Consider the following 21487-nt stretch of genomic DNA (forward strand, 5'->3'; position numbering starts at 1 on the left):
AACTTCAAATACGACTGTTGTCCTACTTGCATTTAATATGTTAACTTGCTAGACTCCTCTAGTTGCACTTGAATCTAATTGTAATGAAATACGATTTCTGTTGTTATTTTCAGCAGAATGTCAATGCATATAGAAGGAACATTTTGTTTCCAAGTAAAACACTGTAGGTGGTGATGCACAAATAAATTACCCGTTGGTTGATTATCTTGTTTAACATCGTCTCTCCTGTCTATAGAGGATGTAGGTGCCTTTGTCAGTTATCTTGTTCACTGGTCCACCACTCTATTTAAGCTCTTTTCTTATAAAGAAAAGGAAAGATTCATTAAAAATAAACAAAAGCATGAATTGTTTATATCCCCATCATATTTGAAAGACAAGAAATCTCGGGAAAAATGGCATCGAAGCTTCGATAAAAGCTGGCAACTGTGTGAAAGGTAAGCTGCTTGGCAACTGTGTGAAAGGTAAGCTGCTTCTATCACGCCTGTAGAAATAATATTTAAAATAACTAAATGCAAGCATGCCTAAGATGACAAACCATTCAGATTCAATTGATTTGTCCACCATTCAGCAACTGGAAGTTGATAAATATTACTTAATTTTTAAGGATTGCACCAATTTGAATAAACGGCTTCAAAGAACATCAACAGATCTAAGAAGAAAAAGATAGATAGTGATGCACAATGACATCATTGAGCTAAATCGTATTATTTGAAAAAAAATTTAATAAATAAACAATCTTCGCACATCTTGAACAAGGGTTTACATACACCAACCAGAAGTCTTAATATAATATTAAGGAACAATATGGTTTTGTACAATGTTCAACCACCAGTTATGATTTTAAACGAATCATGCCAAACATTCTCGAAAAGCATATAGGATTATCTTACCAAAACAATCAAGACGCATGAATGCAGCAATCAGCAGAATCACTTATATATCCTTAAAGTATACAAAGAAGCAATAATACTCTTGCAAATAAGTTTGGATTTGTGACCGAGAGCCCATCCAAAGTCATCTAAGAGACAAAAGCCGAGTGATGCATTTCTTAACTTGGTGCAAAAGGCTGACAGCGGGTCCTTTTCAAGCCCATCTCGAATACGATGCTTTACGGGCACTCGTGACCGTGGCCAGGCTTATACTATTAGAATCATATCAATCAAACGTAGGAAGTTTGTCTTGGAGTACTTCAGAGACACTGCATTATTGAAGCCGTTGCTCATGCTGTCATGCACTTGTTCGGCTACCACCATATCTGATAATAAATACTCTTCAGATTTGAAGAATCCTTCTTATCCCAAATGACATACTAATGGCATATTTGCATATGATGATACCCTGTATTTGATAGGCTATATTAATAAATTATACGAGCTTCTTTACACAATAGAACGTTATTTAAGGTACAATGAACTCTGCAGTGTTCATAACTCGGAGCAGCATAAATTTGATAGTAATTGGGGCACCAGGATTCCAATTACAGTGCCCAAGTACTTCAGGCAACCATACTTGTGCGTTGCCTCTTAACAAGCTCACAATCATCATCCTGTATTCCGGTTACTACCCCATTTTCTCCAATTCTATTCTCGCATGTCTCATTATGATGATCCCCAAAATTCCATCCGGGGAAATCAGATTCCAAAAATAGAGAGGTTGGTGTAGTTCTGTAGAATGCAAGGGGAACCTGTTTTATCCTTCGCCGGATCTGCATTAAAAAATTCAGAAGGATTGTAAATTTCCAAAACGAGTATATTTAACCAATAATCAGCAATAGCGACAGACAATATCATCTTAAAAGGAGTTGTTGCTCTACTCTAGCTGGACATAGACTGGACATAGTGAAAGTGATTGAGAATGTCAGATCTTTAGTTGTCCAAGAGAAAAAGAACAACTTCGGTAACAGATGGCATTTGAAACTGACCTCATCTCTAAAGACTGTAGCATATGAACCAGAACTGAAATCTCCAACTGTGACCTCTGAAGTTTTGGCCCTAATGGTCAAATCATTCTCAAGCGATGCAACGAATCTGATAGCATTTACTTCATTAGACAATCCAAGATTGAACAAGATATCAGGAAGCAAAAGGGGAAAAGTAAAGAGAAAGAAAAAACTGTTACCTAGAGACTGCTGGTGAGTAATGATGACGGAGAGTATCAATTTCCCATAAGGAGCTTCCTGTAAAATAATAATCATGATAGTCAATCAGGAGGACAAAAACTGGGGACAACTTTCAAATCTATATGATCATCGAAACAACTCTCTTAGCAAAATTCATAAAAGGGGTTAATTGGAATTTGAAAATACTTCTTCTGAGAGAAGGATAACATTTGAGAAAAATTACTTACCCTCAATTGCAAATAACAGTCAAATTTGTGTAAACAGGTCATGATAGTTCAGAAGTAGATTTTCTTATGCTTACCAACAAAGTTGTGGTATTTACCCATAGAAGAAAATCTTCTCATCTGTAACTCTTAACTTTACACTCACATTGCATTACATACTTCCAAATGTGCATGCATATGAAACATAACTGAATATCAAATAAATACAATCAAAGCTGAATTGTCTATAACCAAGAAAGAAACTTACGCATGGCATTAGACTTAACAGGATCCTTCTCTCCGCTATTAAATGGGTCAATGCCCTGTTTCTTCTTATCAGTTAGAGGCCCAGCACCTGAGTCCCCTGCAGTCTGATTAGATTGATTACATTCAGCAGGAGTATCAACATTATCTTCCTCATCAACCATCTGAATGAAACCAAAGAAACCATCAGTACAGAGAGAAAGAATCACCCTATGTATTTATATCATCTTACTAATAGCATACAACTTGGGTCAGAGACATATCCCAATTATGTAATATATATATTAAAACAAGTCAACTTGACTATAACTTCAGTTCTTTATACATTCGAGCATAAAACTAATCTATAACAAACTTTGAGCACCCTTTCAGCAAAAAAAAAAAAAAAAAAAAAAAAAAAAAAAAAAAAAACTTTGAGCACATAGACAACAATTTGCCATCGCAAATTATTACAAGTAAAGGAAAGTTAACTTTTCAATGAATAATAGCTTGCAAGGACTGGCAGACAAGAGGAGGAAATACCCAATGAACCAAAAAATTAATCGAGGGATGCCTTCGCAACAGGTTGTGGATTACAGCAATGATGATGAGAGCTCCTGATGGTGGCACCAGAAGAGCCAATCTACTCAATTTTTTTGCAAATGCAGCAGCAAGATATGCTGGAAGATATGAAGATTTCAAACACATGTCTAAGAGCTGCAAAAAGTCATATGGACAATGTTAGTGTATAGGAAAAGAACAAATGGTAGTTCAGTATATTCTTTAACTGTTACTCTAATAGCACTTACTTGAAAAAATACTGCTCGATGTTTTGCCATGAAAACAGCTGGTGTCAGCAAAGCATAGAGCTTTTCATAAAATCTAGGATATTCCAAACCATGTTGGGTCATAAGTATGAAAAGGCCGCTAAGGGCCATTACACTAATAACACCACCAATATCATAAGATCTGGTTAAGAAATCACTGAAAATTGGTCAAAAAGTAAAGAGGGGTCAGTTCACATCAAACTTCTTAACTGATTTGATTATAACAAACAACCTCCATCACATAAAATTACCATAAAATAGCAGGATTTGCCATACAAGGAATTATGTTCTGATGGAGCTTAGCAAGAACCTGAATGCAAGACATTGTTTAGGTGAAAGCAGAACAGAGTAGTAATTAGAAGACTTCAATTTAGACCACATAAAACAAGAAAATATCCTAAATACTGTGATAGTTGATCTAAGCAATTGTAAGCAAAAAGTTTGTTCATAAATCTGCTGTTATATAACTAATAATAGTAATCACAATAATAGCATAAAAACATGACAAGGAGTACAACGAATTAAGAGTAAAGGTAAAGAGGAAACGAGAAACAGAAAGAAAAAGAAGCAACACACAATAACAAGAACTATCACCAAAAAGAAAAGTACCTCCTTGTACACATCAAGAGGAAGCGGCAGCTTGAGAAAGGATAGCCATGCTTTAGTGAATTTCATCTTAAGCTTTTTGGTGATATTATTTGTAGGAATAACCTACCAGATGAAGTTAACTGTAATTAGAGAAATGACGGAGAAAATCTTATTGATAAAATATAAGTATATGAACCATGCAGCTGATATACCAGAGGACACAAGCATTTTTAGGCATAAAATGATGCAGCATGATATCTGGTACTGTCGCTTAACTGAAAAAACTCAAAAACCTCAGAATATCTTGGAGATTCCTAGAATACATTAGTCGTTCTTTTCAGTGGTGGAATGCTAAAGCATCATGGCTAGTCAGGAGAATTTCAGAGGGCACATCCCGATTTTCAAAGTCTGTGACCTTTCGGCTTGAAAAAAAAAAGACTGGCCCCTCTCCTTATTGGTCTGACCCACAGCGCCCTTCAGACCTTGATGCCTGCGTCTCTTACTAAAGAAGACAAAGATGATCTTGGCCCTCCATCCAGCTTCGCTTGTAAAGAAGCTTGGCTAGTTCTCCTTACTCGGACATTCTGTTCGACAGAGGGGTCAAACTCTATTTGTTTCTAAGGCCAGACATGCCTATTTGCAACTATGTGCCCCACCAGTACGTAATTAGTCCAATGATTCCAAACAAATGGAACTTGATCTATATTGACTGCCTTTGGCCCATAAGTCGGGACTGGCACAACAATAAGCTATCGGAATGGAAGGCGCAGCGTGGAAGGTCTTCTTGAACACTTTCCAAAACTTCTATTTTATCAATAGGGTGAAGATCGATGCACAGAAGAAACTGATAGTACTAAACTTTGCCGAACACTTTCCAAAATGACAAAAATACAGGTTTTGTTCACTGTTGTTCTCAATAGGTACCAATATGTAACTCATGCATGAGCAACGTATATTGACACCTAGAATTGGTAGAGAAATTTTGAATAATACTCCAATTATCAACCACTGATTGGGAGAGTAACTTGCAGAAAAAGGGGTTTCGTACAAATAGGTCAGTCATTTGGAATACACTCAAAATCAAGAGAGAAAAAAAAAATGTGTACAGTCCAACTAGTCTAAGCCAATCCACATACTTGTAGAGAATTTGGGCTTCATATAGAACATGACAGAAAGACGCCCCTCAAATAACTATTATGGTTTGAAATGTATTTGACTATGCTACAATGACCATTTATACAATCACTCAGACATGTTCTTTTCTATGGATAAGGTGAACTGTGTGACATCTAAAAGTGTGATGATCAGGAAAAATAAACTCAAAAGTCAAAACCTTCAACACAAAAGAGAAACAAATGTTCGTTGTATTTCAGATCATAAGGTTCCAAACTCTGCCGTCTAATAATAAATAAGATCCAAATTCCAACAGCCAAGGTAGCTGAAATTGAAGCACGCAGATAATGTAGTCATGAAGAACACTGCACATTCACTCACTGCCAAAAAGAACCTGTCATACATGCACATACCAGTTGGATGGTTATCAGATAATTGTCTACTGATTTAGATACAGACTTAGATATTTGATTGGAGTTGAACTCTTTCGAGTATCAGTTGGCTACCTAGTTTACTACCTTTACACCCACACAGCATTTCAGACAGTATGAGGAGCCACATTATGCTAATCACTTTCTGTTAGATGAGCTGAAATAACTTTTTTTTTCTCATGCATTTTTTCCTCATGCTTTCTAGTTCTACAAGAATAAGTTACATCTCATCCATGTAACCAGAATGTTGAATCAGAATAGAAATGACATGAAAAATAATATCAACTCACCACATTGTTCATGTTCTCAAAATTTGCATCATTTGACGAAACCTTAGAGGATCTTTTTTCTCCTTTGGATGGAAGGCCTTGCAAACCACCAGAACAGAAAATGGATTAACTTAGAGGTGAATGATCCAAGAGTAGGAAAAGATAAGCACAAATGAGCCTAGGTCCGCCAAAGCTAAAAATTCACAGAAATTTTAATACACAGCAAATATTTTTGACAAGTATTATTATTTCATAAATTCTAACAATCAACAAAAGCATTGCATTTGACGCGCCATCAAGAATATTCCATTGTACCATACGCCAATTATCAAATATTGACTAAACACAATCAACAGAGTGCAATACTCACCAAATTCACTCCACATCTCATAGTTTTGTTCTTTATCAAGATCTAAAGAAGGGAAACACGACAAGATATTGTGCATGTTGCGGATAGCGACCTCCTTTCTGTTACAAAATCAAAATAAAGTAAAAACAAATTATAAAAACATGCACAGTGTAAAACCTTCCGTATAGAATCTTTGTTCTCTCTCTTCTCAACCTCCTTCACTGCCCACTGAGACACTAGAAAGTGCCAGCCAAACCATGGAACTTGACAACATAAGGTGATTTACAACAACAAGCTAACTCAGAAATTCAGAATATTTCTCTCCAAAATCTTTCTGTAAGTTTAAGGTAATTGTATGTTGTTTCTTCCTCAGAAAAGGTCATTCTGGTTAAAAGAATGGGTATACTAACATAGATCAAATCAATGATTCCATATCAAACCCTACCCCTGCCTCCCCCCACCCCCCAAAAAATATATATATAAACCTGAAATTTATTGAAACTTTTGGGAACTATAACTCCAAAGGACAGTATGGATATTAATTACCCTGGTTTCGATGCATCTTCATCATTATCCAAGCTGGATTTTCCATGTTCTGGCGAAAAACAGAAAAAATGGAAGTTATTAGCAGAGATATCGACGAATAACTTGTGTCTTTGTATTATGAAAAAACAAACAAAGGCAGATAGAACGATACCACTGATAGCAATCTTGTTCATGCTTGTATAAGTGAAGTAACTGCAAGAAACTGGACATAAATTGTCAATGCAAAAAAAACAGGGTTGTATACAAAGAGGAATTACAAGCAAGTTAAGAAAAGAAAAGAAAAGAAAAAAAGAAAGAAAAGGAGAGAATAGAAATTTAATTGCTAATTTATCTACTTTTATGAAACCTTTTTCAATTTAATGCCTCATTGACCAGAAAAGGAAATCTTGGAACAGAAGCTTTTCATCACAAGAGAGGCAAAATTTTGAGATAATAACTTAAAGGCACCATCAGAAGACTCAAAAAGTTAAAAAGAAGTACAAGGAAAATGTGAATATTTGATGCAGAATCTTGTCCAAACATGTGCCAACAGTAATGTATGTATTAACGCATAGCAAGTTTGTCAATTTATTTTACAGAAAAGTACAGAGATAAACACTAATGTAGTTAAAGAGATGATGCACTTATTATGTGTGTGTGTGTGGTGGTGGTGGTGGTGCTGGGTTAAGACTAGCAATATCTCAAATAGAGTGCGACATACCGAACATCTGCATACTTGAAATACTTTGCTGCAAGCAAATCTAAGAGAGAATAAACAGAAGATGTGGCATGGACCTGCACCCAAAAGGTATAAGAAAGTGAAAATGAATGTGAAAAATAGCCTACTGCTAGAAAGAAAGAGCAATTAGGGACTCATGAGGAAATATGCAACTGCATCTGAGCCTTGAAAGTCAAATCCATTCAAGACCATTGCAACATTATTTTCTAAGCTCACAATACAAAATCCATAAGGTTTCAGTCAAAGGAAACTTCTTCTATACTTTTCCCATAATTCAAGATATGGGACACACCATGATGGTCCAAGTGTCCAACATTAACAATTAGTCGCACGGACCAAATAATAGTTCTGTCCTTGCAATTATTCAGGACAAACACAAACTACTCGAATTTAGACTTGCAGAAAACATCTATAAAGATTCCTAAGATGGGCTAAAATACTTACAATGCTGTGAAGAAATCTATGATAAATAGCAGACTGGAACCTCCCTTTTTTCCCCAGCTTTACGAAATCCATGATTGCATCCAAAGCAACATCCTAAAATGCATTTTCCAACAGAAGCAATTTCAAATAAAATAACCAAGAATCGACCAGCAGCAAAATTTCAAATGAAGAAAACCAAGAACGAGAACTATTACCCTAAAGGCATCTGCGACCTCCGAAGAGACAGCTATCTGGATAAGAGAGTTAATAAACTCATCGAATCTCGCCCTAAGCCATAACCTAAACACGGATTCCGGGTTCTTGTCTTCATCAGCATCACCAGAAGCCGCCGACGAGGAGGAGGAGGAAGGAGGCATTTCCGGGAGGAGCGGGACGAAGAAGGACTGAATCGAGATGAGGGACTCGAGGGCGAGATCGAGAGGGGAGGAAGGGTAGAGGAAGGAGAGGAGGATTGGGAGGTTGTTGATGTGTGCTCGGGAGGACAGGAGCTCCGCGCCTAGGGTTTTGAGGTCATCTAGGGTCAGAGTTCCGTCGCCTTTCTCCTCCTTGCGAGGCCTCTTCTTCGTCTTCTTCTCCTTTGGTTTCTTGACGGTGACGGACGCCATGGCCACCGGGAGAGAGAAGAGAGAAGGAAGCGCGAGGCGGCGACAGAGGCGTATATGAGTGTTCGCGTGAGGGTTTTTAACCAGAGGTTTAGGCTTGAATATTTTTTCATATGACACCCCGTATTTTTTAACTTGTTTCATTTGGACCAAATCCTTCACCATGTTTCTAATTAAACCCTGTATTTCAAAAATATATGAACAACATCCCCTGCGTTAGTCTGAGAGATGGCTTTGGTTAACTCAAGCTGGATCAGCCAAGTAAAATGCTTCAGATGGATAATTGCATAATTAACTCACAGCATCACATCATTTTTAGTTTCCATTCAAATTCCACACCAGAAAGTCATATTACCAAACAAGATCCAGGTCCCACTATTTGTACAAGATAATTTGCATATATATAGAAGTCAACCTTAGATTCAGTTGAATCACAACATGAGGTAAAAAGATCATCTTGAAAACAATTGCCTACGATAGCTGCGTACAAGATTACAACAGCAGAAGCGCCTTCAAGTACAATTACAGATGAGATATAACTTTGTTTCTGTATAGCAAATGACATTATGACTACTTAAAAGTAGTAAACAATCATGGCAGTAATCTTTGAGTACCATTTAAATCACTGAATGCTATCGTTAACTTTTCACCCTGGTAGTTCACCTCAGTAAATCTATGTCCAAGGAAATAAATAGAAATTTGTGCTATTGACTTCATTAGTAGGAAAATAAAGCATTTGATGTCTGACATTGTAAAAAAAAAAAGTCTTCATTTTGCTTTATCTTCAGTATTGGTCACTTAATGCGAACTTTCAACATCCTCAAGCGCCTTGTATTAGCAGCTTTAAGAAAGTATTTGCTCATCCTGCTAAGAAACTCAAAGTTATCTAGACTATCATAATTCCAACCCAGATGGTCCTACATTCCTGTGCATGTTCTTGCTTCTCTAGAATTTTGAGGCTATTATATACCTTCAACTCTTTGAGCAGTATTTTGAAGATACAGAAATTGCTCTGTTCCCTCCAAATCCTTTGTGAGAGCAAAAGGTCCATTGACTAGAATGTATGGAGTTCTGCTAGATGTATACATTAACTCAGTCATCTGTACAACCAGATATCGCATTGCTGATTCTGTTCCAACTTTCAGGTTCATTCCATGCAGTTACATTCTTGAGCAAGGAATACCATGTTTCATCATCAGGAATGACATGCCTGTCCAACATTTCTACAAGGTAACTGAAAGCTCTGTCAAGATACTGTTGCCTACAAAGGGAGCAAATTAAAGAACCATAACTACCAGCATTAGGTAAGCATCCTCTTCTAATCATCTCCTCTAGTAGCTTTGAAGCACTTCTCCATTGGTCATCCTTGCAGAAAGCGTGGATCAATGCATTAAATGTTGCAACCACCGGAAAGAAACCGTTCTCCACCATCTCATTCAAAAGATCAAATGCTTCTCTTGTGTTCCCTTCTTCGCATAGCCCCTCGATTAAACTAACATATACCAATGCGCTTGGAACTCCACCCTCTCGAACCATCTGATCATAAACCAACCTGGCCTCTGCAACCTTACCATCAGTGCAAAGCTCCAATATACTCAAGCTCCTTCCAACTGCTCTATGGAAAGAGCTTGCCATCCTCTTAAGAAACTCGATAGCCTCCTCTAATTTCCTTTCCTTGTAAAGCCCGTAAAGAACACTATTATAAGGACTAATCCTATTTCCATATCCACTTCTCTCTTCTTCCATCATGCCCAAGACCTCCAAGCCATCTACCACCCTCCCGCAAGAACACAACCCACGAATCAATACATCAAAAGTTTCAAAATTTGGACTGATCCCATCCATCCTCATCTCCTGGAAGAGCTCCAAAGCCTTATCAACCAAGCTTACATTGCAAAATCCAGCGATCAGTGCATTATAGGTGCGCACATTGGGAAGAACCCCCTTCCTCTCCATCTCCTTCAACACCCTTTGCCCCACCTGCGGCTTCTCCATTCCACAAAACCCTTTGATCAAAGTATTATAACTTACAGCATCAACAACGCCCCCCTTCTCTTCCACTCTTTCTAAAACCTCCACCCCCTCCATCGCTCGATGATGACTACAAAGCAGCTCTACGATCTTGGTCACTGTGATCGTGTCCGGAATGAATCCAAGATCAAAACTTTTCTCCAGCATAACCATCGCATTCACCAAATTGTTCTCTCCGCAGTACGCCGAGATGAGAATGTTAAACGTGACACTGCTCGGGTCGATCTCCATCTCGCTAAAAAGGCTCCTCGCACGGCCAACCTTACCATTTCTACATAAAGCATGGATTAAAGTGTTATAAATCACCGGATTCGGCTTCAAGCCGCTACCTTTCATTAGTTTTAGCAGCCTAAACGCTTCATCGATGCGATTGGTCCGGCAGAGGCCCTTCATCAAGATGCCGAAGGTGAATTCATCGCCCTTGAAGCTGCGGGCGGCGATTCGGGAGCGGAAGAAGCGGCGGGCGAGGTCGATGTCGTGGGCGACGAGGCGGTCGAGGACCGAGTTGAGGACGCGGATGGAAGGATTCGGAAAGGAGTCGAGGGCGAAGAGGGTGGAGCTGGGGTTGGGGAGCGAACGGAGGAGGGAGACGAAGGTGGAGTCGTCGGGAGGGGAGGGAAGGGAGGGAAGAAGGGAGAGGGCGAGGTCGGGGCGGTGGAAGGAGACGAGGGAGCGGATCAGGGCGGCGGAGGCGGCGGAGGAAGGGGAGGAGATGCGGCGGAAGGCGAGGATGGCGGCGGAGGGAGTCTTCTGGTGGAGGATTTGGGCGGCGAGATCTTCGTTTAGGGTTTGCGGAGTTGAAGGAGGAGGAGACGAATAAGCGAAGAGTTGGAGGAGGAGGGGAAGGAGAGGAGATGAAGAAGAAAGGAAGAGTTTGGGAGGATTTGTCAAGAAGAGCATAACGAGAACAGGGGAGGGGGAACGAGAATAGCGTCGATACGAATCCAGATTAACCAGATAGCCCGATATTTTCTTATAAGAAAATTACATTGTACCCTTTAGTTTAAACTAAATTGACGTATTATAATTATAATTGATCAAAGTTTTACTAATTAAAGTTAGAAAATATTTGACCTAAAGATGTAATACCTGCAAAATAAATAATCTAAACACTATACTACCTCAACATGAAGCTTATATGCTAATTATGAGAAAATAAATACTTAAAATGTATGAAAAAGAGAACCAGCACTAATGCAACAATTAGTACTTAAAATAAATCCTGCTATCTAATATAATATTATTACTTAGCCAACGTTATTTGATATAAACTAATTATAGAACCTCATCCATGCAGACGCCAGACCCGCACTACACATGACGTACATAACAGCACATTTGAACATTAACACAGAATTCATATATATATATATAGTATATATATTATAATAATACTAAACAACAATAACATAAAACAAGACATTTGAACATTAATACAGAATTTATATATATCATAGTAATACTAAACAACTACAAAATTTAATAGTATTTATATATACTGCAATATAAATATATAAACAAACTACCTATTTACTATCACATATTAAAATAAATTCTTATTTCATACAAAATGATAGAAATATACCGTTGCTATAGTTGTTTAAAATCTATAAACAAACTATTTTATATCATAAAACTCCATGACCTGCGTTGTACTTCTCGAGAGCACTCCATCATGTCTTCAGAAAGGTCAAAACTTTGAGCTTTCACAGATTAAGAAAGGATTTTGAATATTTATCATAGTTAAAACAAAACGCAGCGACCCTATAAAAATGGAAAACTATTTTTGCTGTTAGTGCATATGAACCTCATATTTTAGCAGTTGGATAGTAAACTTCTGGATTAAAGTTTGGTACAACCAAATTCCCTATTCTGTTCAACGGTCCAGAAAGAGTTCAATAATTCTTGCAATCCAACTGCAGTACAGGTAGTAGTACCATTATACTTGGGAGTACTAACAAAGCGAAGAAAATTGTCACAGTACTGCCTTCTCTCTGTACTGCTTATCCAAAGAACCCCGACGGCTATAAATTGGCTATCTGTGAAGGATTGGTTAGCCAAGCATGACACAGCCACCAAACCAAAAGGAATGAGAGATTTATTTCAATCTGGGTGGTAGCAGTAGCAGTGGAAGGGGCATGCAGAGGAGTGGAGATGAATTCGATCTTTTTTCTTCCTTCTCCTGTGCTTCCCTCTTCCACCCCTGCTGTTATCCCTGTTCCTCTTCTTCATGTTGATCAAGGAGATTTAATTTTCCAAATACTATGGGCAGGTTAGTCTGACAAATGAAGTGATTTATGCTCTGCTTAGTTTTGTTATACACCAGAGGGTATGCATAAGGTTATACATAGCTATTACTTTGGATAAGTATCCCATTCTGGATCATTAGGATAAGCTTCATTCTAGTGCGTAACCCTAATTTTGACGAGGTCCAACAAAGAGAACTGCATGCTTTATATCTATCTGTATATCACTGCAAGAAGCAAATCAAACTGAACTTTCAGTACCAAAATAGATATGAAGTCACGATGAAATATGTTAGAGCTGCATAGCAAAACTTAAAGAGAAATAGCAAGTTCTCAACACAGCAATAAAAAATAAAAATAAAAAGAGTTAAGAGAAATCACAATATTTCTAGTTGATATTCAGTTATTTAAAGAGAAAGAAAGAAAACAAAAAACCTCTCTTTTGCAATACTTTGGCATTTTGAGCTCCAGAACGGCTGGACTTCATAAACCCCTTACTCCAAAATAACAAATTAAACACCATTCCAGCGGTCACGAATTAGCTAGTTATTCACGAACAGTTCAGGAAAACTCAAAGGGTAGCAAGTAGTGGTGATCGTTGGTTTCATGATTCATCAATCTTAACTCTATGTTAGAAAAAGGACAAAGTGAGTAAAAACTATGATTAAGACCACATAAAGGAAACTGTGTTGAGAGCAAATGTATAGTCCAATTTTCTTTCTTTTAAAAAAAATGGGAATATATACAAGATTGCCACGAAGTACAAAGTAGTTCACTGATTGAGCATTTCCAGCCATCCCAAAATTTCACTAAACTCTTTATTTAGACTATTACTCTAATAAGACTAATCACTTACAAATCCTAAACCATACAGACTCTTGAAAATAAACCTCTAAACCCTAATTTTGCGTAGTTGAGCATTTGAATGGCTGAGAGGGCATCCAAACAAATCAACAAACCTTGCTCTCATTCTGCAGTGTCATGAAGTCGTTCAAACTATTCAAGCAAAACAAGAAAGGCTATTGGAATGCTTGGCAAAATCTTCATCCTTTTTTGTTCTTTAATTGCATGGCAATTCCAATTCACTCTTTCCCCTTGAAGGTGAACTTTCTCCTTAAGGTTCATTTATAAAAAAAAAAAAAGTTTCAACTCCTCAAATTTTCAATGTAGCATCCTTGCATGGCAATCCTTCCTGACTCACGGCTGTTCCCAAATCCTATAGGTTTTGTGTGACCATTGGTGGCTCGATTGTAGTTGCCTCCATCATAACGTCCCTGTTTTATAACTCATCATTTCACAGTATCAAATCTACTTTCCCTACACAAAAGTCTGCTTACATCCCCCTTTCCGACCAGTACTTTTTCCCCACCATCTTGAACTTCATTGTTAAGCTTTAATAGTAAAAAACAATCGTTTTCAAGCTTTACAGCTGTTGCACTCCCAAGACGATATCAGAGTCTTGTAATCTCAATAGATACATATTGATGATAAAGCGATAGTCCAACAATCAATCTCCACATTACGACAGATCTCCTTGCACTCTGGCTTATTTCTATCAATCACCAACATATTAAAAAGGGTAGCAGGGTCTATCTTATACCGAACTTTCTAGACGATTGACTTGCTCATAAATTTTTTTTTTTATCATTCATGAGCTCAAAAGCTAGATATGAGTTGGACAAAGAGCCAACCCTTCTTAAATATAGAGGCACTTAGGTCCCACCAAATTTTTAACTATCTAATCTAGGCTTCAATCCATATGCGTCGCCAAACAATTGCTTCAAACCAAACGCCACCGAGACATGCTCCAAGTCGTTGCGCTGTCGTACTATTCCTCCAAACTAACAGTACTGCCGAGCCATTAACCAGATCGAACAAAGCCACCAAACCACTAAACAATATCTCCACAATATTGTTTGGAGTTGGAATTGAACTCATAACCTCCTTAGTCATAGGAAAGGTACCTATCAACTCTAGTACAGTTGATTGATACTTGCTCACAAAGTTATAGGTGCTCACATTGTCAATCAGCACTGACACTAATCTGCCTTCTAAAGATTATGCAATCTGTAGGGTCTAAAGGTGCCACACACCCGAATAAGACATGCAAGATAATCCCCGATGGTTCCAGCATATCTCTTAGGGTGGCTCCGCAATCTCTACATCAATCGTGTCATCAAAATCCAATTCGACTATGAGAACGAACAATTATTCTCCTTTGCATGTGTGTCTACAAACAAGCTTCTCATCACAATTGAAGCACAAGTTTTCTCTCGTCGCTCTCACATCTACTCATAGGTCAAATGCCAAAAATCTTTACTCAGCGAAGCTGTCGGCTGTACCATGCCTATTGATCGAGAAATCATAGGCATTGACCCTAGGTTCTACTATCCCCAGCCAACGTCAAAATTGGCCTTGCGATCGACATGGGCAGAAGCCCTGGTCGGCCCTTCATCCATCTCCCTTAGTCGATCGATCCTTGTGAACATGTGCCAAGCCTATAGCATGAGCTACCATTTGAGGCTTAAAAGGTTTTTACTTTCAATTGTATCTCCTCCTTTAACCATCCGATAAGGCAACCCAATAACATTGATTTTGACCGTCTATAGAATTTGGAGGCCAGTTTCTCAAAGACGTTTTGATATGCGCTAACAATCTTCATTTACTGCAACTTCTTCAAAACTTCATTAAAAATTATCATATTTAGATAGTCTAAACCTTGACATTAGCCCCCTAGTAAACTCCAGCCAATCTACTATGAGTTCATTTTCTTAAAACCACTGAAACTATTGCAGGGTCGCAGATGATGGAACGTGGCAAGCCTAACAGCTCTACAAGTTAATTACCTTGGTAGGTAAAAAATTGTTCCGCTTTGAGTTACCAACCGAAAGGATTTAGTCGAAGAATTTCAAAAAATCAAAATGGGCAATTTAGAGTTGAACTCCCCTAATCTAAATGCCTTCAATCGTCCTAGCATGAGTAGCAATCGGCCTTCCCTCTAGCCAGGCTAGCGTCTCCATGATGTGCAACATTTGCTCCTTCGTCTCCTCAATGCTATTGTTCATTGCATGTATAGTTTTCCTATGTTTTGTTAAAAACCATCGAGGTATGAATGCAAAACAAAGTCATTGAGAGAAAATTGCATGGCATATAACAACATTAGACTGGACTTTATAGAAAAGAGTCACGGACCATACAACACTAGTTGTAGAACGGCAAATAGAAATCTTGTTTGTTATCTCCTATTAGCTGCACTCAATGCTAATGTGATGTTATTACAATTTAACATATTTGATATCACCTAAATTTTGTGTTTATCTATTTTTATTTAATAGGAGAGCGATCGCTGCTCAGAGAGGGAAAAAAAAAAGATTGAATCACAAATGATTAGGATCAAATTAATTATTGGTTTTGTTAGACAGCCCTTTTTAAACTGTATATGAAGAACTAAAGCAGGTTCACCCAACTTGTTTATTGCATCCTAGTCTCTATTTATTATCAATAAGATGGGAAAATGAAAATTATGCTATGGAGTTGACCACTAATCAGTAGCATCTTGATGACAATTAGTGAACTCAGAATTCATAAAAAGAAAACAGAGAATCACAAGAAAGAACAAACTATTTTAAGCACCTGAATAAACAGAGAACAGTCTGCAAGTAACATCTACAATTAAATTAATGAAAAGGAAGACAGATTACAAGAAAAAACTATTATAACTGAAGAAACAGGGTATAAGCAAAAACCTTTTACATAGTAATTTTCTCCAAGATTCACAATGTACAATTAGACTCCGCAAGTTATTGATCTTTTCTGACCAAGCTCACCGATCATATTCTACTGGTTTAATGCAGAGAGACTGAAAGGAAAATGATGACGCCATGTTAGATGAATGCAATGAAGGAAACTGTAAACCAACAACATAAATAAGATATGTAAAAACTTATTTTAATCTGAAATTTAGAAGCAAAATTTCCATCTTACCTGCAATTTTGTGGTACTCTCCATAAATAGACACCAGAGTTCTTTATGCTCGGTGGCAGAGACATATAGTTTCTCCAATCCTCAAGTATAACTCTTATGTCATGAAGTTTGCTACTCAAACCGATACAACAATTGGCATGCATAGTGCAAACTTTACTGAAATCTCTGCTTGGCTCACAAATCCCACCAAAATATGTAGTACTCAAAAACCTAAACCTTATTCCAATTTCTGCAATAAATGGATCATGCTTTATAAAATTAAGTACATCCTGATCATGATATCCTGGATACTTCTCCCTAGAAGAGTACCAAAAATTGTAAAATTCTATGCTTCGATTGTTGGACTTCACATAGTTGAATCCTCCGTTAGCCTTGTTGCTTAAATCAGTGGAATCACCCATGAAGTGATCACAGGCTATCTGAAAATCTCCATCATGATAAAAATTTGGTAATGGATTTCGGAACCACATAATATCTGCATCCTGAGATTGAAACAACACAAAATAATGCTAAGTGTCAAACCACTTCCATTTGAAATTGACATGCTCTCCAACAACAAGATCAGCTCCATATATATAACATGTAAGGCCCCAAAAACTTATTCAACTGTAACTATGATGGGTCTATTGCATCTAATGATACTTTATCTCTATTTCAGCGGATAGATCTATATAGTTAAAGGTGAGAAGAGGAAACAGAATTACCGAGAAAATGAAATTGTATCCCTTCTCAAGAACCACTCTCAAGAAATCTATCCTTCTCCACATCATCTCCAGATAGCCAGCAGACATGAACTTCTTTTCTCCTGAGAAGTCCACCTCTTCAGCAATGAGAGCAAAGCAGTGGAAATGTATCGACATGCATCGATCATACGCCTTCAAGTCCAGCGAGATGATTACCAGGTGGTTTAGAAGCACACAAGTACCATTTCCAATCCGAAAACTCTCAATGAAAAGATCAATAACTGAGCCAGGAGAAGCCCATGCAGCATTCATTGTGGTTAATATTACTGTTTTATCTTCCATGGCAGCTTCCTTCAAGACTTTCTCAAGTCTGGCATCCTCACTATCCTACAAAGGTAATTATACATCAATAAATTCTGCGTAATTTCGTTCAACCGATGTACAAAATTTTGTACTTTTGCATACATCTATATGTATATATAGCAACGGTTGTACTTATAAAATAGAAGATTCAAATTCAATACCGTGAACAATTGCAATCTTTTCTAAATCTAAACCAATACAGAGTTTTCTTTAATGTACCAAGTTGTGCGATATAATAAAATAATGCAGCAATTAGACATTATTATTTCCAAGTCTAATAGATGTTTTATTATTTCCAGATAGGTGAGTTGCTACTACGAATGAACAATACGGGCGTACCTTTTTAATATAAAATACAGTTTATCTTTATCGTTCTTGAATATAACCATCAACTCAAACCCAAATCATGATTGCAGAAAGAAACCGAAGGGCATTATTGCCGTTCCACAAAAGAATCGAGAATGTAATGTCGCAACACCTCTCTAGTTTTTCTTATTAACGAACGATCAAAAACCCAAACGGAAAGGGGAGAAGAAAAGGAGAAATAATTTCTCGAACCCCACAAAGCATCTCTATAAAACCCTCGCTTACCAAATCGACGGCATCGGCGGCCGGGTTCTCGTCCGGTAGCACTAGCGGGGGGGCGAGATCCCACCGCACAGACCAGGCAGACGGCACTAACGGCGCCATTGGCGCGGCGGCGAGGTAGAGAACCGCGCACGGTAGCGTGAGGGCGGCGAGTAAGAGGAACGGGACCAATAACCGACGGATTCGGGCGGCGCCGCCATTTGGCTTCGAAGACGGCGATGACGGCGCTGCGACGGCGCCTCCTCCACCAGAGAAGACGGTGTTGGGATTTGTCATGAGGCTTCTCGCTGTGCGACGACCGCTCACACGTGGAAGCTTCTTCATGGATATGTATACGTATATATATAGATAGAGATAGAGATAGAGATAGAGAGAGAGAGGAAGGGAGGGAAAGGGGTTAGGATGGAGAGGAAATAGGCGAAAAAGGAGGAGCGTTTTGGGATAGGGACTATGAGAGAGAGAGGTTGACGAGGATGGTGATCACTGTGCGCTTCTCGACGGGAAACATCACCTGAGGCCGAGGAAAGAGAGATGAACTCTTTTGGGCTTGGTTAGGTTTTGGGCCTTTGTCTGAATTTCTCCTCTTGAGCTCGGGATTTAGTTTTGAGATATTTCCATTTAAACCCTGAACTGTTAGCCAATTGCACATAGACCCTATCTTATGGCTTTATTTTGGTTCAAATCCTATCTATTATCACCTTTTAAAAATAGAACCTATGCAATTTATAATAATAAACAAATAACCGTTTTAACGTTTTCTGTTGCTGTCAAGGAGACACGATCATAAGAGATATTATATATTTTAAACAGTCCAAGTGTCACAAAAAATAAATGAAGGATTTATACGAAACGAGCAATAGTAGAAGAGTTTAAGTATAATTAATTGATTAGTTTAGTAGAAGGGAATTAACAATTTTGTCTCTAATCGAGCAGCTCGAGCTCCCTGAATAAGAAATTATGCTATAAATTAATTATCATCACAATCACAATTCACAAGCCTGCTGCTATTTTGGGCTCACCTTAATAAAACTCAAATATTATTTATATTATTACTATGAATAATTTGTGAACATTAGATCGAAATATAATGGTAATCACTAACTTAGTCTAATTTAAACACTATCATGGCGTTATTTAATTTAAGCTAGCTTGATCCAACCAGTTGCATTAGGCTTGTTGTTTAGAGACTTGAATTAAACTCGATTGAAATAGGTTTGAATTAGGCTCGTTTAAAAGCTCGAGTCGAGTCTCAGCTCAAAATTAAGTAAGCTGAGCCTGAACGAATATAGGCTCAAAATTTATTTCTGAGTCTTAGCTTGAGCAGAACCAGTGTTGTCTGTTTGAGGAACAGTATTTTGCAAGATGTTCTTGGAGTTTGATAAGTTTGAAGGTAACAAAACCCAAAGTGTTCATGCGTTGGTGAATTTAGATTCAATAAGATGCAATGGATGGTTTTTTAGTTCAAATGAACTATATAATAAGAAGATTGTAAATGTACCATTTCCTTTTACAAGCTTTGCTTGCTTAATGGTACAAGTGAAAGTGAAATGTCTTCTATTTTGTTTGCGTATTAAAGCAAAATGGGGCAAGATTCCACCAAAATATGCCACACAACCTACTATTGAAGAGCTTTTATCATAATATGATATCTTAGCAGAATCTTTCTTTCTTCTCTATGAGATTTCAAACTTGATAGAATGCTTTGGACAGTTTGGATTGTCATATAGTATGCAAGAGAATGGTTGCATTCAGTGGTACAAATCCCAGAGAGCTGGTTCTGGTTGTATTCTTGAAGCTTGGAGATGCAGAGCTATTAGTTTCCTCTTGCCTTTCCAGCTGGTAAAGCAAGATTTGGTGAATCAGATTCTGAACACTTGTAAACTATTGCACTGGAGCATTTTTCAGCAATCATGTTAACCAATTTTGATACTCTTCCTGGCAATTTTAAACCACAACCATCCTCCTTACATGATAGATGTAGTGGGTCAATCTTTTCTGCATCTTTCATTGTCGTCGCAAGCGATAAGAATTTAAACAGCGCAGACTTTGGGAGCATGTCATCGCTGAACTGTTCATTTGTCATGTAATTGTCTAAACTAGATGAGAATTGTAAGATGTACACATTGATCACAGTTAATAAACTCAGTCACAAGTGTATCCTGCTGCATGTTATGCTCCTTCTGCACCAGTTTGCATTCAGAATTTTAGCAACTTCTTGATCTGATCTATGCCAGAACAGAGAAGAAATCGGAGAGCAGAGATGGCTGTTTATGTTTCACTTCATTTACCAGTCATGGACAAATTCATCTCCATCTCTTTCATGTTTGACAAACATTCTGGATCTTGGGCATTATCTTGTCTTGGCTTCTTGGACTCTTTTAATGTAATGGTCCAGTAACATGTGATTGATGGTCCTCAACTGCAAGACCTTTTTGAAAAATGGTCGTTTATACATCAAGCTTCATGCTGAACTTTGTTGTGTTTTATTGAGAGTTCATCTTAAGGTACGTCTCTCTTTATAAAGTGTGCTAGGGTAATAAGCAGATGTTGTACTTTAGATGCAACTTTTACTAATCTCAATGGGAAAAGGTACTTCAGAATTATTATTATTTTTTCCCTCCTCTATGTTTCTTGAGTAAATTTCCTTGACTGCAATTACTTTTTTGGATTTCAGATGATTGAGACATGAGAATATATGGGGCCTCTGGCTTACTTAACTGGATTGGACTTATTCATAATGGCTGCTTGACCTTTGAGAGCTAGATGATGTTGGTGGGCCTAATTCTTGTAGAATTCTATCAGACAGAAGCCACACTTCCAAAAGCTAAAGAAAAATATGATAATAATAAAGGGGGAAAGAAAGTGGAAGCATCCAAGCAGATGAAAACGGACATGGTGAAATATATCTCTTAGTACCTTTTCCTAGTGGGAGATTTGGAAGTTCCTTTCTTTGCACAGTAGATGGGAAAGATTCTGTAATTAGAACCAAACTGAGGTTTAATTTGTGACTGTAACTTTAAATTTAATTCCTTTACTGTCGTATCACTGTTTCTTGACAAGGATAACTTGGGTTCTCTTTTCTTATAACCTTTTTTTTTAATCTTTAGGGAGATATCAGGATTAATCTTACAATCTAGTTG

At 37.7% G+C, this 21487-nt stretch overlaps 3 protein-coding genes across 4 annotated transcripts; all 3 read right to left on the minus strand.

Annotated features, from left to right (window-relative positions):
• Positions 1 to 764: 764 nt before the first annotated feature.
• On the minus strand, positions 765 to 8593 carry LOC140794062 (protein NUCLEOLAR COMPLEX ASSOCIATED 4). The gene is made up of 15 exons (XM_073145893.1): positions 8045 to 8593; positions 7851 to 7943; positions 7389 to 7462; positions 6840 to 6880; positions 6689 to 6737; positions 6164 to 6261; positions 5815 to 5891; positions 4002 to 4103; positions 3644 to 3702; positions 3375 to 3549; positions 3109 to 3282; positions 2591 to 2750; positions 2119 to 2176; positions 1922 to 2027; positions 765 to 1705 (listed from the first exon to the last, which is right to left on the minus strand). Exons 1-15 carry the CDS (start codon positions 8453 to 8455, stop codon positions 1496 to 1498), a joined length of 1887 nt encoding a protein of 628 aa, XP_073001994.1. The 5' UTR covers positions 8456 to 8593; the 3' UTR covers positions 765 to 1495.
• Positions 8594 to 8830: 237 nt separating this feature from the next.
• On the minus strand, positions 8831 to 11862 carry LOC140793357 (pentatricopeptide repeat-containing protein At2g17525, mitochondrial). Its single transcript, XM_073144791.1, has one exon. The coding sequence runs from the start codon at positions 11381 to 11383 to the stop codon at positions 9545 to 9547; it is 1839 nt and encodes a 612-aa protein (XP_073000892.1). The 5' UTR covers positions 11384 to 11862; the 3' UTR covers positions 8831 to 9544.
• A 212-nt stretch (positions 11863 to 12074) lies between these two features.
• On the minus strand, positions 12075 to 18916 carry LOC140793365 (uncharacterized protein At4g15970). 2 transcript variants are annotated; one of them, XR_012109941.1, is made up of 5 exons: positions 18351 to 18916; positions 17418 to 17783; positions 16714 to 17195; positions 16476 to 16588; positions 12075 to 12956 (listed from the first exon to the last, which is right to left on the minus strand). XR_012109941.1 is itself a non-coding variant. In XM_073144806.1 (4 exons), exons 1-4 carry the CDS (start codon positions 18669 to 18671, stop codon positions 16567 to 16569), a joined length of 1191 nt encoding a protein of 396 aa, XP_073000907.1. In that variant the 5' UTR covers positions 18672 to 18916; the 3' UTR covers positions 16384 to 16566. The 2 variants fall into 2 exon arrangements, 1 of the variants encoding a protein (XP_073000907.1); XM_073144806.1 differs by lacking the exon at positions 12075 to 12956 and having other exon boundaries at positions 16384 to 16588.
• Between the last annotated feature and the right edge of the window lie 2571 nt (positions 18917 to 21487).

Source organism: Typha latifolia, chromosome 8 (genome assembly GCF_019914945.1).
Source record: "Typha latifolia isolate L0001 chromosome 8, TyphaL0001v2, whole genome shotgun sequence".
Classification (NCBI taxonomy): domain Eukaryota; kingdom Viridiplantae; phylum Streptophyta; class Magnoliopsida; order Poales; family Typhaceae; genus Typha; species Typha latifolia.

Excerpts from the sequence above, each read along its gene's own strand:
- LOC140793365 (XM_073144806.1), bottom strand. The coding sequence starts at position 18,671 with ATGAAGAAGCTTCCACGTGTGAGCGGTCGTCGCACAGCGAGAAGCCTC. Across the intron at positions 17,784-18,350 it reads CCGCCGATGCCGTCGATTTG|GATAGTGAGGATGCCAGACT; the intron begins GTAAGCGAGGGT and ends TTACCTTTGTAG. Across the intron at positions 16,589-16,713 it reads AGAGTACCACAAAATTGCAG|TCTCTCTGCATTAAACCAGT; the intron begins GTAAGATGGAAA and ends TTTTCCTTTCAG.
- LOC140793357 (XM_073144791.1), bottom strand. The coding sequence starts at position 11,383 with ATGCTCTTCTTGACAAATCCTCCCAAACTCTTCCTTTCTTCTTCATCT.
- LOC140794062 (XM_073145893.1), bottom strand. The coding sequence starts at position 8,455 with ATGGCGTCCGTCACCGTCAAGAAACCAAAGGAGAAGAAGACGAAGAAG. Across the intron at positions 7,944-8,044 it reads AGGTCGCAGATGCCTTTAGG|GATGTTGCTTTGGATGCAAT; the intron begins GTAATAGTTCTC and ends AATGCATTTTAG. Across the intron at positions 3,550-3,643 it reads GCAAATCCTGCTATTTTATG|TGATTTCTTAACCAGATCTT; the intron begins GTAATTTTATGT and ends ACCAATTTTCAG.